General features: G+C 44.1%; 1 protein-coding gene across 1 annotated transcript; it reads right to left on the bottom strand.

Moving 5' to 3' along the window:
- Positions 1-2,400: 2,400 nt before the first annotated feature.
- Positions 2,401-10,857, bottom strand: atoh8 (atonal bHLH transcription factor 8). The gene is made up of 3 exons (XM_035424351.1): positions 9,793-10,857; positions 7,340-7,531; positions 2,401-3,109 (listed from the first exon to the last, which is right to left on the bottom strand). Exons 1-3 carry the CDS (start codon positions 10,456-10,458, stop codon positions 3,104-3,106), a joined length of 864 nt encoding a protein of 287 aa, XP_035280242.1. The 5' UTR covers positions 10,459-10,857; the 3' UTR covers positions 2,401-3,103.
- Positions 10,858-15,191: the final 4,334 nt, after the last annotated feature.

Here is a 15,191-nt window from a genome sequence, read left to right as displayed (position 1 = left end):
AGCAAATTTATTAAAAAATAAAAAGCCGAAATATAACATTTACATAAGTATTCAGACCCTTTACACAGTACCTTGTTGAGGCACCTTTGGCAGTGATTAAAGCCTCAAGTGTTCTTGGGTATTACGCTACAAGCATGGCACGTGCATTTGTGGTATTTCTCCCATTCTTCTCTGCAGATCCTCTCAAGCTCTGTCAGGTTGGATGGAGAGCATTGCTGCACAGCTATTTTCAGGTCTCTCCAGAGATGTTCAATTGGGTTCAAGTCTGGGCTCTGGCTGGGCCACTCAAGGACATCCACAGACTTGTCCCTAAGCCACTCCTGCATTGCCTTGGCTGTGTGCTTAGGGTCGTTGTCCTGTTGGAAGGTGAACCTTCGCCCCAGTCTGAGGTCCTGAGCGCTCTGGCACAGGTTTTCATCAAGGATCTCTCTGTACTTTGCTCCGTTCATCATTCCCTCGATCCAGACTAGTCTCCCAGTTCCTGCCACTGAAAAACATCCCCACAGCATGATTCTGCCACTGCCATGCTTTAGGGATGGTATTGGCCAGGTAATGAGTGGTGCCTGGTTTCCTCTAGACGTTACGCTTGGCATTGTGGCCAAAGAGTTCAATCTTGGTTTCATCAGACCAAAGAATTTTGTTTCTTATGGTCTGTGAGTCCTTTAGGTACTGTGGTGGAAAACCACTTCTGGCAAACTCCAAGCGGGCTGTCATGTGCCGTTTACTGAGGAGTGGCTTCCATCTGGCCACTCTACCAAAAAAGCCTGATTGGTGGAGTGCTGCAAAGATGGTTGTCCTTCTGGAAGGTTCACCCATCTCCACAGAGGAACTCTGGAGCTCAAAGTGTCCATCGGGTTCTTAGTCACCTCCCTGATCAAGGCCCTTCTCCCCTGACTGCTCAGTTTGGCCGAGCGGCCAGCTCTAGGAAGAGTCCTGGTGATTCCAAACTTCTTCCATTTAAGAATGATGGAGGCCACTGTGTTCTTCGGGACCTTCAATGCTGCAAAATATTTTGTACCCTTCCCCACATCTTTACCTCAACAAAATCCTGTCTCGGAGGTCTTCGGACAGTTCCTTCAACTTCATGCCTTGTTTTTGCTCTGACATGCACTGTCAACTGTGGGGCCTTATGTAGACAGGTGTGTGCCTTTCCAAATCATGTCCAATCAGTTGAATTTACCACAGGTGGACTCCAATCAAGTTGTAGAAACAAGTATGATCAATGGAAACAGGATGCACCTGAGCTCAATTTTTAGTGTCATAGCAAAGGGTCTGAATACCCTGAATGTAAATATGATATTTCAGTTTTTTATTTTTAATAAATTTTCGAAAATTTCTAAAAACCTGTTTTCGCTTTGTCATTATGGGGTATTGTGTGTAGATTGATGAGAATAAAATGAATGTCATTTTAGAATAAGGCTGCAACATAACAAAATGTGGGAAAAGTGAATGGGTCTGAATACTTTCCGAAGGCACTGCTGAGGCAAAAGAAAACATCGTTGGAATGCATCCATTGGAAATTTGCTTTTGTCTCAGACGGTAGCATTATTCTCTGATCATTTAAATGTTTTGACACAAATAATGAATTTTAGTAAAAACGGTTTACTCATTATGAAGATGAACATTTTATCTTGATGAGATAAATCGCCACAGTACCATCCCAAGCCTTGGCCAGCAAGTACAATAATGGCTAGTGGAAAACCTAATTCACAGTATTGATGCATTTTCATCAGCAATCAGAATTTGTTGTTTTAATTCTGTGCATATCATTTCAGCTGATAAATTACAATTACAGTTGTATTGGCCTCCATAAATATTGCATTAAGATGTACAGTGTGTAGGTTAATTTTTTCAGTCTGAGAATTTCTTTATTTATATATTACGTTTCAGTGAAATACAACTGAACTAAGGTGTGGTCCCAGAAACCTAACCCAATGAAACTAGTGCATTTGCTATAATTTAAATTTCTCAACTGATATTGATTCCAGCCAGTCTTAATATTGGTGTTTAACCAAATCTTGTGTTGCATTTAAAAGCACATTACTGTGATTTTATAATTAATCAAATGTGACATTTTAGATTTTTGCCCCTCCACTATCCATTATTGACTTGTATATATTTGGTAATTGGACCATTTTTCAGTGTATAAACTATTTCCCAGTCCAATATATGACCTATTGTATGCTTTTTATGTATTGTAAAATATATTTTACATTATGTTGTCATACATGTAATACTACCAATATAAAAGTCCATCATATACCTTGACATACTATATCTTAAATTGTATTTTATGCATTAACATATTACTAGTTTCATAAGGCTTTGCCTGAGAAACAGTATCATGATTGTTTATGCAACAAGTAAAACAAGTGTCACAAACAGGACCAAGACCAAAAATTCAGTTTTTTTTTTAATCTGGAAGCTTACAATACCATACAGTCATAAACACCAATGACCAATCATGTTAGCCAGAGCTAATAAATACATATACAGATTTTTAAAAGCAGTCAGTGTGGCTGATATTAAAGAACTGTCCCAATGGTTCCTTAAAAAAAGGGATAATATTGCAGTACATCCCCAGAATCTTAATATGAAACATACTGTACAGGATATATAGAGTATAATGATGCTCTGGGCTCATTTGGTACTGCCTGTGTGAAAGTGTTGAACCGGCTTATCCAGCACTGTCATGTGTGTCATTGTAATGCTGTAATCATTATGACTCGAGTGGAGTCACAAGGCTGTCTCTTATCAATGATTAAATCTGTGAAAATAGAGGACAAAAGATTTTTATTAAGAAAAAAAATGAAGTGCTAATAGAAACTGCAGATTCTATGTGTGGCAGCACTGCCAGATTGTATCCACTTTCACACGCCTCTCTGTCTCCCGCATACAACAGTTTGTCAGAGCAGAAAGCCCTTGGCAGAGACCCTTGGCAACTGTGGTAGAAACAAAAAACCTGCCCTCGATTGGACCCTACTGGGCTCAGTCTTGGACTTGTGCGAAGCTAGTAGGTGGAGATACTTCACTGGTAAGAAGCTTCTGAATGGGAGTTATCTCCCTCATTTAAAATAATTTTCTGTTCTGGCCTTTCTTCATTCTACTCCTGCAAAAGGAAAAAATAGAAAAGTTATCATTCATTAAAATATATATTAGGTTGTATAAAATATGAGACCAGTATTTTAAAAATCTATGTCTTTTTAAAATCTGCATTTTTATGATTTTAACTTTCATTTTCATACAATGGTTTTTCCTCTAGGTATGTTGCACAAACGTGGGACTCAATATTATGTTGCACAAACGTGGGACTCAATATTATAAAGCTGCACAGATCCATGCAAGTAGCTACTGATAAAATTCTTAGTTGAAAACTTTACTGAAATATGATGGCATGTATCAAAGGGTACATGCTACATCTGGACTACCATTGCTCACAGGTAAAGGGTTCCTGTATGGGAAAGGGATAATTACTTAAAATACTCATGCTAGAAAACTGCATGCCCATCAAGAAATAATAAATAATAAAAAGCCAGTGTAGTCCAGCAGTGTAAAACAGTTGACAGCCTTGCAAACACCAGTGAGGATATTTGCCTTGGTCAATGGGACTTTTGGACTACCAAGACTGTGCCTCAGAAATAAGACACTAAACCACATGAGTCAAAGCAGAGAGGAGGCTTCACCTGGATATATTTAGAAGAACCCCTCCATGTACCCAGTTAGTGTGGTGTTTGGGAGGGTGTCCAGGTTGGGCCAGTCCCTGCTGTCACACCTGTCACCAGCTTTTCACTGCGCACTTTCCTGAGTAAGTTAAAGTGAAGCCCCTACTGACTCTGGAACAGTCCGAGGGCTCTGATCAGGCTGCAGTGAGATTTGCTAGGCTTATCCAGGGAGAAGGGACATGCAACTATAGTTGTTTGCTAATAAAACATTGAACTCTTTGGAACGAGACTGTGCCAGTAACTGACTACAAAACCAATCAAAAGACTGGTGGGTTAATGAAACATCAATCTCCCACCAATAATATATAGGCTGACATTTACAAAAAGCCCTCAATACATCTTATAGTGTATTATCCAAATCTCAAGAAATATACTGAAAATACACAGGCTATATTAGAAAAACATTAATAAACTCCAACTGCATAGATTAAATGATAATATAACAGTATGTATTATTAAATGTGTTCACAACATATGCATGAAAGTACAAATAAAAGTGACAGTAAATAAAATACTTTGTAACTTGTATGTTCAAAAATATGTGCATAAAAGTATCTTTAATTAAAGTGACAATAATATTTGTAATGTTTTATAATATTTTTGTGGACACCTGGACATGTTTGCAACTGCTCTAGAAAGCAATGTTCCTTGCAGCCAGTGATCATAATGGGTGAATTATTTTGTCGTTTAATCTTCACAGCCATATGCCCCAAAGAAAACAGCCAAATACAGAACAGTTTATAGTAAAAAAAATAAAATAATAATAATTTAAAAAACAGGCATATCACCATAGATCCTACACCGATGGACTTCATGACTGGGATTAAATGACTGACTGACCCATAGCCATAGACTGACTTGATTTTTAATGATTACTAACACTGTGAAGCTTATTTTTAATGCTTTTAGTCTGCCTGGATACTGCATTTTTCCCCCAGAAAGCTTTCCCTCAGACTTGCAGACTCTTTCTAACAAAGGCATTTCTTCATTCCACCCCCCCCCCCCCCCAGCTCCCCCCAGTGCCCCCGCCCTGTTCGGCTGCTCCCCCCAGAATCCCCCCCCCCCCCCCCCCCCGCCCCCCCCCCTATGCAGCCCCCCCTACACAGCTATGGAACAGCTGCTCTCAGTGTCATGGCCCTACTGACTACGAGTGTTTTTTATTTCAAAGTGTTTTTTTGGAACAGATGGCCAAGGGAGAGCAGGGGAATGTGCCAGCACAGGCCTGGGGGGATGTGCCAATTCCTGTGGAGACAGAAAGCTGTGGGCTTCGCTCGCGTGCCTTCCCCCTGCCCTCTGCCCTCAGTGGCGCCAGCAGGACTTCCCAACTAGCGCTAAGAACATCTGGTGTCTGGGACTGCCAGGAAAAAAAAGCCTCAGCTAGTTTCCTACTGAATGAGCCTGTGCTAGGGAAACACATTAGCTCATGGAAGGCAACCACACTGTGAGGGGCTAGAAAAATGTGTACACATGCAGTTGAGCTCAATACTAAGGTGAAACCTTTAAAGACAAACTGTATGACTGTACTTAGTTATGTTCTATTTCTATTTCTAGATTCTATTTAATAAAACAAAGTGGCACATTTTAGTCCTGAATGTATCCGATTCATTGGTGCAGAAACTGGTAAATTACTGAAGAAAAGTGTTTTTATTTTCTATTTTTCTTTTTAAAAATATAAACCATTTGTCCAAGTACAGTGTATCACAAACAGGAAAATATCTGCTGGGAAGTTGTTTGATGAATGCAAACATTGACTCTCACTGGCTGATAAGCTCAGGAAACATTTCATTGGGAAAAAATTAAGCTCAAAGACATTTTGTTGGACAAAGAAGGTCACAGGAATTACACTGCAAAGCATGTGTCTTCCAAATTGTATCATATATATATATATATATATGGTTCAATCAGGATTACACGACATGACATTTCAGGGGCATGAACAGTTGTGATTCAGAGCAGGTGTTCGTCATTTAAGATTTATTCATTAAGTCTGAGTCTACAACTGATTTAGCATTCAGTATAGCCCATTTACACAGGCTAAAATATTAAAATCAACCAACTACAGAAAACTGTTTAAATTCATTCATATCCTGAGTGCAGTTATGTTTTGCCACATAATCGTTTGTACAAACAGTGATACACTTTGTGTTGAATATTTGTATACCCCGCCCCATAAATATTTGTAATAAAAATATCTGCATTAAGGTAAAATTCTGATGAAATAATTATAAACTGACAGAATTCATTATGCAATTTTTAAATTCCCTAATCAGAATTAGTCTTAGTCTTCCATTAGTACCTTAATGGAAATATTTTGATTTATATCATGGGAGTGCCATTTACACTACTGACTGAAATTCTGTGATTTTACAGGTATTGTGAATACTGGAATATCCCATTTGCAATGCCTTTTTATCAGCCTCCACATTTAACACTGTGACCTTTGTCATAATGTGATTTTGCCATCTTTTTACTGGAAGGGTCAGCTTGCAGAAAGTTCAACACTCATCCTCCCAATGTCCCCACGCTCCTCAGCCTTTTGACCAGACGCATGAGAGAAAACAGAATGCGGAGAGTGTGCTGGTGGATGCTAGTTAAAGTGTTAATGTGGAAATGAAATACCTCATTGCCTGGGTCTTATTCATGCATTAAAATTCCAGCTGATTTATGGCAAGCCCTGACATCTGGGTCCAGGAGAGCACTGGGGGAAGTTCAGCTCCAGTTTACATGACTCCCATTGTCATAAAAGTGCACAAGAAGGCATCAATCAGTCCTTTATTCACCCCAGCCACTGTTTCTCCTTTCTGGAGGAAAGCTGGCTGAACATCCCATTTCCTCTCAGATGCCTCTTGATGTTGATTCCTCTTAATGGGCTGCTTATTAGCGACGTAAAAGAATGCTGTGACTAATTGGAGCGAGCAAGTTCCTCACCCCATGATGGCCTTTCACAGAGGAAGGCTGCCGCCTCCTGTCAGATTGAACTGTGGCTGACCATGACTGTCCAACCCTTTCCTACTGTTCACACAGCACGGCGGTTCACATACACACACACACATATACACACACACAGGCCAATTCAAAAGCGGTGCCCCACCTGGGATTCATACCTGCAAACCTTACAGGGCTAGCCGCAAATCACATTGTGTTTGGTATTACTTACTGTTCTGATCATGTTTACTATGTACCTGTTAATATTTGTATACATATATGCACAGAGTATGCAGTCAGTTGCCATACATAAGAGCTTTTGCTTCAGTCTAATGATGAAAATGTACAATAACAATTAATATTTAGTCCAACATCAGACTGAACATCTTCGTGTGAGTAGGTATACACAGGCCACAACACTGGGCTTGGACATGGTTTCCCTCAGAGGTATGTACTGTGTTCTGTTCGTAAGGTTCAACTTAGCCAGAGTGAGGTCACAGGATCCATATGGAGCTTCCATCTAAAATATATATTGCACTGCTGCTCACACACTACACATAGCTACCCACAGACTGGATTTAACCTACACACAGATAGCCACATTTTGGATTGGATATAACCTACACCCAGGCACCCTCAGGCTTGATATAATATACAGATAGAAACCCTACCCAGGTAAGGTACACCCTTACCTTCCTCTTCTTGGACCGACCCTCAGCCTGCAGTGTTCGCGTGCACTGCTCCACACACTCTGCAAAACTCATGTTGCTATGGTCAGGGGTGTAGTCAAGCTCTGCCAGCTGGGCCAGCGACAGGATGTAATTGCAGGCAATTCTCAGGATGGCCAGCTTGGAGAGTTTCTGACCATAGGAGTAGCATGGCACCTAGAGAGGACACAGCTCATCAGGATTGTCCAAGCTGATTAAGACTGCACCTCTCAGTTTGAGGGCAGTAAATCAAGGGTAGTCTAACGCCTCTCCCCCTCCCCTTCAGTAAAACAGAAGCAGCAGAGTTTTTTCCACAGTGAATAAAAAGACACCAGTGGTGTGTCTATATATGTGTATTAGTCAGATGAAGGTATGTTTCTAAAGACTCCTTGTTGACCTGTTGATTTTGCATCACGGCCAGATTTTATCTGCTTACAAGTGGGAAAACCCATTAGCATAAATGTAGAGCAGTAGAAATAGACCAGTATCTGTATTACAGTGATCCCCAGTGCAAACAGCACTGAGGCAGGCTGCTGTGTGCACCTATTCATCTAACACACGAAAAATAATACCCAACTACTGGGCAAAATTATGAGCATTACACGGATAAGGATAAAACACTTTAATACAAGTAAATATATAGCATAATAGAATAAATGTATTGGCAAGGTAAAACTAGGGAGAAAAACAAAGAAAGGGCTGAAAAATCACCATCTGAGGGCTATGTGACATAGCTAACTATGAACACACTGAACAACAAACCCAGGAAGACGCTACTGCAGCTGCACAGGAAATATATTAGGAGATTATATTTCAGAACTGCCGGCATAGCTACTTGCAACCAGAATATCTGTGGTGAAGTATCTCAAAAATATGAAAAGATTGAAGAAAAAAATGTAACAATAAATGTGCCAAGATGACTTAGAATATGAAACTGGACAGTTGTTTCAGTCTGCAATGTGCTATGAGTGATGAGAAGTCTCCTTTTAAAAAGTTCAAATGCATGTTACAAGTTACTGAGTACCAATGCTAAGTGTAGGCAGATTTATAGATTGATTAGCACTACTATTATGTTTAACAATGAAGCTACATAGCTTAAATAATATTTTTATGGGGCAAACTGACCACAAATTTATTTTTAAAGGGCCTAACAGTAAATACCTGCTAATCAAATCACGAGTAATAGTTAATACCAGCTCAATCAAGCTGAACAAATAATAATGGGGAAAAAATCAGTTTGCAATGTTTGCTGTAGAAAGCATTGGCTTGGGCATTTGAGCATTTAAAATGTGCTCATTCTCACTACAATTACTTGCATGACCACACATGCTATCCAAAAATGCATCTTACTAGTTTGCTCATTTTGAACTGTTAAGAATTAACATTTGAAAATAAATATCTGCATTCATGTTTATATTTGTCTCCTAGTGCACTAAATGGGTGGGGATGAATGAGGTTTGGGGTAGGGTGAGGTCTTGAAGGTGGAGCAGGGGGGTTATAATAAAGAAACTTGATGTTTTTTAAACGTTGCTATAAGCATGGCATGCAGATGACACTAAAGCAGCAAACACCTTCACTTATAGGCTACCTTCCTGACAATTTAATGAAGAAAAATCAAAGAAGCCTGACAGAATATTGTTAGTTTATATTTGGTAGATGCTTGAATAAGCACTGTTTATCATTATCATCAAATATCATGAGTTATAACAAGGCCTAACTATATTTAGATTATGATTGCAAGCACAGAAGCAGAGTTTTTTTAGTAAATGCTACAATTTGCACTGAGACTGTCCCTCCATATTTATGTTTACTGTGTGAGTTAATATCAGATGGCAATTGTGTGTTGTAAGGGGTATGCAGCTGCTGGGACAAATGCATATCCTAAAACCTTTTTTTCCTCAAATTCTTCATGCTGTAATTTGTTGACTTTATGCCAGAATTGGGAATAAAACTATTTTAGGGGTCCTCTGAGAGGTCCGTTAGGAAATATATCGTACGAGAGCTTTTTAAAATGTGTTTTGAGCAATTTTCCAGATTTTCTGAAACATTTAGGAATGCAGGCACCATCGCTCAAATTTATGACAGATTTGAATTTACTTTACCTGATCTACTGTTACTAAGTACCAAGCCAACATTTTTTGTGCACGTTTGTCTATTTCATGTTACATGCACATTGTCAGACTGCAATATTTATTTAAAGAAAAAAATAATGAAAATGATGTAAAAAGAAATAATAACAATAATAAACCTTTGGATAAATGTATTTTCAAAAGCAATTCCATGATGTTCATTTGCATTTCTACAGCAAAGCACTTTGCAAAAGGATCGATGTACGCCTACATTCTTTACACTTAACATGAAACTAGAAAAATTTCGAGATATGGTACAGTATGCTCGCTCAGTTATAGGGTTACAGGGCCTCTGATCAGTGGAAATACCTGCTTTCTTAGCGCCTCAAAGGCGGCACTGATGGTATGCACGCGGGTCCTCTCTCGGGCGTTTGCCAGCAGCCTCCGTGTCTGCTGAATGGCTTTGATCTCAGTGACGACGCCAGACGTTTCTCCCAGCCGTTTCCTAGGCGATGCCTCGTCGTTATTATTGATGTAAGATGCCTGCGGGACTGACGAGAAAGATCTCTCTGATAAACGCTGGCACAGTACAATCCGCGACTGGTAAGGACGATCTGGCGCAAACGGCTGCTGATGGTCAAAGCTGGTGACCAGCGGCGATGCGTTTCTGGATGTGTCTTGTGCAGGAGCAGGAGACGACGGCTGCGACTGAGAAGAAGCTAGGTTCCCGGTCACGGAAGATAAAGAACTAACTCTCATGTCGATAGCCGTGTTAGAGTTTCTTCTGGGGTTCGCTTTGCGGTCCACATCAGACTCCCGGTCATTAAGTCTCTCTAAACTCTTGCTTCTGCTCGTCTCTTCCAAGAGATTCCTGGTCGAATCCTCATTAATGTCAGGCTCACGTATTAAGCTTTCAAGTGAGTTAACATGTTTAACGGGATCTCTACTTTTTCGTTTAAACTTTTTGATCCCTGTCATCTCCTTCCCATAAATCGTTTTCCAGTTCCCCCCACTAACAAGTTGAGTGTTCTTCATTTTAACCCTGTAGAAAATTATATAAATGATGACGGGTTATTTAAAAACGATATGCTTCTGGCGATTAGCCTATATCCTATAATCACTGTAAACATAAAGTAAAACGTATCAGTTTACAAGCGATTAGTTCATTGAACTGTTTTGCTATGTATCGCCCACTAAAATTACAAACGAATCTGTTAGAAAATACACATTGTCTGTCGCGTGTGTCCGTGCGTGCTGCTCCCGGTGATTCGTGCTGTCATCCGTGGTCTTTGCAGCACTGGCAACATTTTTGTGAATGTGCTCGGAGACTCACTCATCTGTATTTGTTTAGCCTCAGTTTACATAGAAGCCCCTGTTGGTGGGATCAGTCAATACGCCGCCCGTAGCCTGAGAGACTGCCTCAGTCATTTAGCTCCGCAGCGCCTCACAAACACGCTCTGTTACGAATCGCTAGGGTTCTGCACCGAGGAATTTGCCAGTTGCATGTTGTCCTTGCCTATCTCCTTTTAATTTGACCTTTTCAATAAAAATGCAATTTCTAATTACAATTGAAAATTTTAAAATCAAAATAGCTTACCGCGCATTGCTGAGGAATTCTACACCTACGCCAGGTTACCCTTTTAAAGGAATCAATGAAGCTAGTTGCTTTACATTACATTATTTACTACGATATTTTGAGAGATTTGATTAGTAGTAGATCGCGGAAAATTAGACAACAAGGGAGATTTACGGGGTTAAAACGTGGAGCATGTACTTGGGAATCTACGTAGACATGCTGCTGTCTTGATAGCCAGAAGGAGGCGAGTGATGTTATATCACATAGGCTGCTGACTCTGGAAGAGTATCCCGGTAGAGTAGTTAGGACAGGTAGTAATTCGGAGCAAATACATTTGCTTAGCTGGCAACAGCAGCTCTGATGTAGCATCAGAGCTACACATTAACTGTACATTAACGTGCTAACTAGGTGCATATGCCAGTGACACACAAACGACTTATTTGTTGCTAGCTGTGAACTTCCCTCTTGCTGTAGTGAACCTACAATGCATCGCGCACGTCTTCCATTCATTTAGTTCAGAATTTGTTTAGCGAATCATATTCCTTGTTTTGCTGACTATAGGGCTACGGTTTGCAACCAGTTTGAAATTTGTTGGCTACTTTGTATTTGGTGTGGTGCTGATTTGTTCTGACATAAAGTTTAACATTACATTCAATTTATTTCATTGAAACTTGATATATGTCAAAATCACTATATTATTGGGATAGGGGTCTATAAGCCTCCCTCAGCTCCTGATGATTAAACTGAAAAGTTATCAGAGCTACTTCTCTTTTTGCTGATTAAGGGGTGGTGATAATGGGTGACCTGATCTTAGACTGGCTGAGTGATGTATCTAGTAACCTCAAAGAACTGTGTTTTAATTTTAATTAATACAATTAATAACTGAACCCACATGTCCCAATCTTAAAGATATGAATAAATCCACCTTACTTGACCTCATCCTTTGTAACAGACCTGAGAGATATGTAATCAGAGTTGTGTTTGACCTTGGTTTTAGTGATCACTGCCCAGGATTGATGGGGTGGATTCCCGCCCAATTGGGCAACTTTTTTTTTGTTACTGTGCGATGTTTGATGCACTTCTTTCTATTTATTAGAAAAAATCAACCAGTGAAGATTATTTGGATCCATATTTCCTTAAGCTCTCAGCCATACTAATTTAAGGTTATATAGCTCATATTTTTAACCTAAACCTCTTGTCCTATGAAATTATAGAAAATAGATAATGTCCTTCTCTGCATAAGGGTTGTGACAAAATTAACTTAAATAAGTATCAACCCATTTCTGAATTTTCCTGTCAAGCAAAGACACTGGAATCACTAGTATATGGTCACCTTTAAGCTTTCTTGTCTAGCTTCTCAATGCTGAGCTCTTTTAAATCTGACTTAAGGGCCAGGCATATAGCACTATTACTGCTACCTCACAGATTTTAAATGTTATTGTGTCTACATTGTGTCATGGTCCTGCGTTCCTGTCTGCGTTTTCCCTGTTGGGCCGCCAGATGGCGGCACTCCTGTTCTGTGTCCTGCTCCCCCTGTGTTAATTGTATGATTGTTTCCAATTGTCTAATCATTGTTTTCTGGCTGTCTCGTTTTCCCTTCCCCTTCCGTGGCCTGATTGTTCATGGTGCCCTCCTGTGTCTCGTCAGTGTGGTCTATTTAAGTTGCCCTCTTCCTTGACTCAGGTGCTGGATTCTTGCGGTATGTCTGCTTGTTCTGTGCTCCCCTCCTCAAATCTGCTCCATGCGTTCCTGTCTATGTTCTGGTTTCCTTGTGTTTGTTCCCTACTTGCGTATGTTTCAGACCCTTTGTACCTGCCTGCGTTTTTTACCCGCTTGTGTGTTTCTGTGCGTTTCTGCCGTTTGTTTTCTGTACTAGTGTAGTTCTGTTGTTTATTTTTTTGTTCCTAAGAATATTTTGAGTTTGTTGTTTTGCCCTTTGTGGCCTTGCCTGTTCCCTGTTTGTGTTTGCCTTTTTGTGTTAGTAAAATCTTTGTTAATTTTCCCTTTTTGAGTTTCGTGTTTTCCTTCCCCCACTCTGCGCCTGGGTCCCAGCACCCGCTCTGTCACAGAAGAATCCAGCCAGTTTGGGACCCAGCAGTTTTTTTTTTTTTTTTTTTTTTGTTTATCATGCCACCGGGGTGGTGGAGTGACCCGGAGGACTCGCCACCCAGCGACTGGGAGTCCCTCGCCCTTGAGCTTCCCAGCGCCCGGGGCGGGCGGTCACGGAGGCGCCGTGGTCGGGCTGCCTCCCGGTCGGCCAGACCTCCAGCTGCCCAGCCGGCGGATCCTGACCCTTTTGAGGGGTCTCGGCTTGCGATCTTCCCAGGGTCCGGCCCGCGGGGGTCCCGCCGGTCCCGTCCGGCTGCCCAGCCGGGTTCCCTACAGCTGTGGTCTGTTCCTGTCCCCTGCCCAGCCCAGATGGCAGGGCCCTCGGTCTGCTCCACCCCAAGTCCCAGAGGGACCTTCACGGCCTGCTCTGCCCCGAGTGCCGGAGGGACCTTCACGGCCTGCTCTGCCCCGAGTGCCGGAGGGACCTTCACAGCCTGCTCTGCCCCGAGTGCCGGAGGGACCTTCACGGCCTGCTCTGCCCCGAGTGCCGGAGGGGCCTTCACGGCCTGCTCTGCCTCAAGTCCCGGAGCGGCCTTCACGGCCTGCTCTGCCTCAAGTCCCGGAGCGGCCTTCACGGCCTGCTCTGCCTCAAGTCCCGGAGCGGCCTTCACGGCCTGCTCTGCCTCAAGTCCCGGAGCGGCCTTCACGGCCTGCTCTGCCTCAAGTCCCGGAGCGGCCTTCACGGCCTGCTCTGCCTCAAGTCCCAGAGGGGCCCCCAGAGCCACCTGGAGCCCTGGAGAGGCCCCCAGAGCCGCCTCGAGCCCCGGAGAGGCTCCCAGATCCGCCTCGAGCCCCGGAGAGGCTCCCAGATCCGCCTCGAGCCCCGGAGAGGCTCCCAGATCCGCCTCGAGCCTCGGAGAGGCTCCCAGATCCGCCTCGAGCCCCGGAGAGGCTCCCAGATCCGCCTCGAGCCCCGGAGAGGCCCCCAGAGCCGCCTCGAGCCCCGGAGAGGCCCCCAGAGCCGCCTCGAGCCCCGGAGAGGCCTCCGGAGCCGCCTCAAGCCCCAGGGGAGCCTCCGCAGCCGCCTCGAGTCCCGGGGGGGCCTCCGGAGCCGTCCAGAGCTCCGGAGAGGCCTCCAGAGCCGTCCAGAGCCCCGGAGAGGACAACGGTCCCATCTGTTGTCCCGCAGGGGCCGCCGCAGACTGCTCTGGCCGCCCCGCAGGCTAAGCCGCCTGCCTTGCCCCCTAGCATTCGTGCTCCCCCTGGCGTTCGTGCTCCCCCTGGCGTTCGTGCTCCCCCTGGCGTTCGTGCTCCCCCTGGCGTTCGTGCTCCCCCTGGCGTTCGTGCTCCCCCTGGCGTTCGTTCTCCCCCTAGCGTTCGTGCTCCCCCTAGTGTTCTCGCGCCCCCCAGTGTCCGTTCTTCCCCTAGTGTTCTCGCTCCCCCTAGTGTCCACACCTTGCCCCCTGGCGTTCGTGCTTCCCCTGGCGTTCGTGCTTCCCCTGGCGTTCGTGCTTCCCCTGGCGTTCGTGCTCCCCCTGGCGTTTGTACTTCCCCTAGTGTTCTCACGCCCCCCAGTGTCCGTTCTTTCCCTAGTGTTCTCGCTCCCCCTAGTGTCCACACCTTGCCCCCTGGCGTTCGTGCTTCCCCTAGTGTTCTCGCTCCCCCTAGTGTTCGCCCTTCCCCCAGTGATCGTCTCTCCCCCGGTGTCGTCGCTTCCCCCAGTGGTCGCCCCTCCCCCGGTGTCGTCGCTTCCCCCAGTGGTCGCCTCTTCCCCGGAGTCTGTCCTCCCCCCAGTGGTCGTCCCTCCCCCGGTCTCGTCGCTCCCCCCAGTGGTCGTCCCTCCCCCGGTCTCGTCGCTCCCCCCAGTGGTCGTCTCTCCCCCGGTGTCGGTCCTTCCCCCAGTGATCGTCTCTTCCCCGGAGTCCGTCCTCCCCCCAGTGGTCGTCCCTCCCCCGGTCTCGTCGCTCCCCCTGGTGTCCATTCTCCCTTTGGTGTTCGTCCTCCCAACCGTGTGTCCGTGTGTTCCCCGGCCCCCCTGTCTAATTGTCTGCCCGCCTGTTTGTCTGTTGGTCTACCCGTATGTGTGTCAGCCAGTTTGTTGGCCTGTTTGTCTGCCCCCCAAGCCGTCAGCCCATCGGCCAAC

The sequence above is a fragment of the Anguilla anguilla genome, chromosome 7, assembly GCF_013347855.1.
Source record: "Anguilla anguilla isolate fAngAng1 chromosome 7, fAngAng1.pri, whole genome shotgun sequence".
In the NCBI taxonomy this organism is placed as follows: Eukaryota; Metazoa; Chordata; class Actinopteri; order Anguilliformes; family Anguillidae; genus Anguilla; species Anguilla anguilla.
Note: the sequence above shows the minus strand (reverse complement) of the source record. Positions and strands in the feature narration are given on the sequence as shown.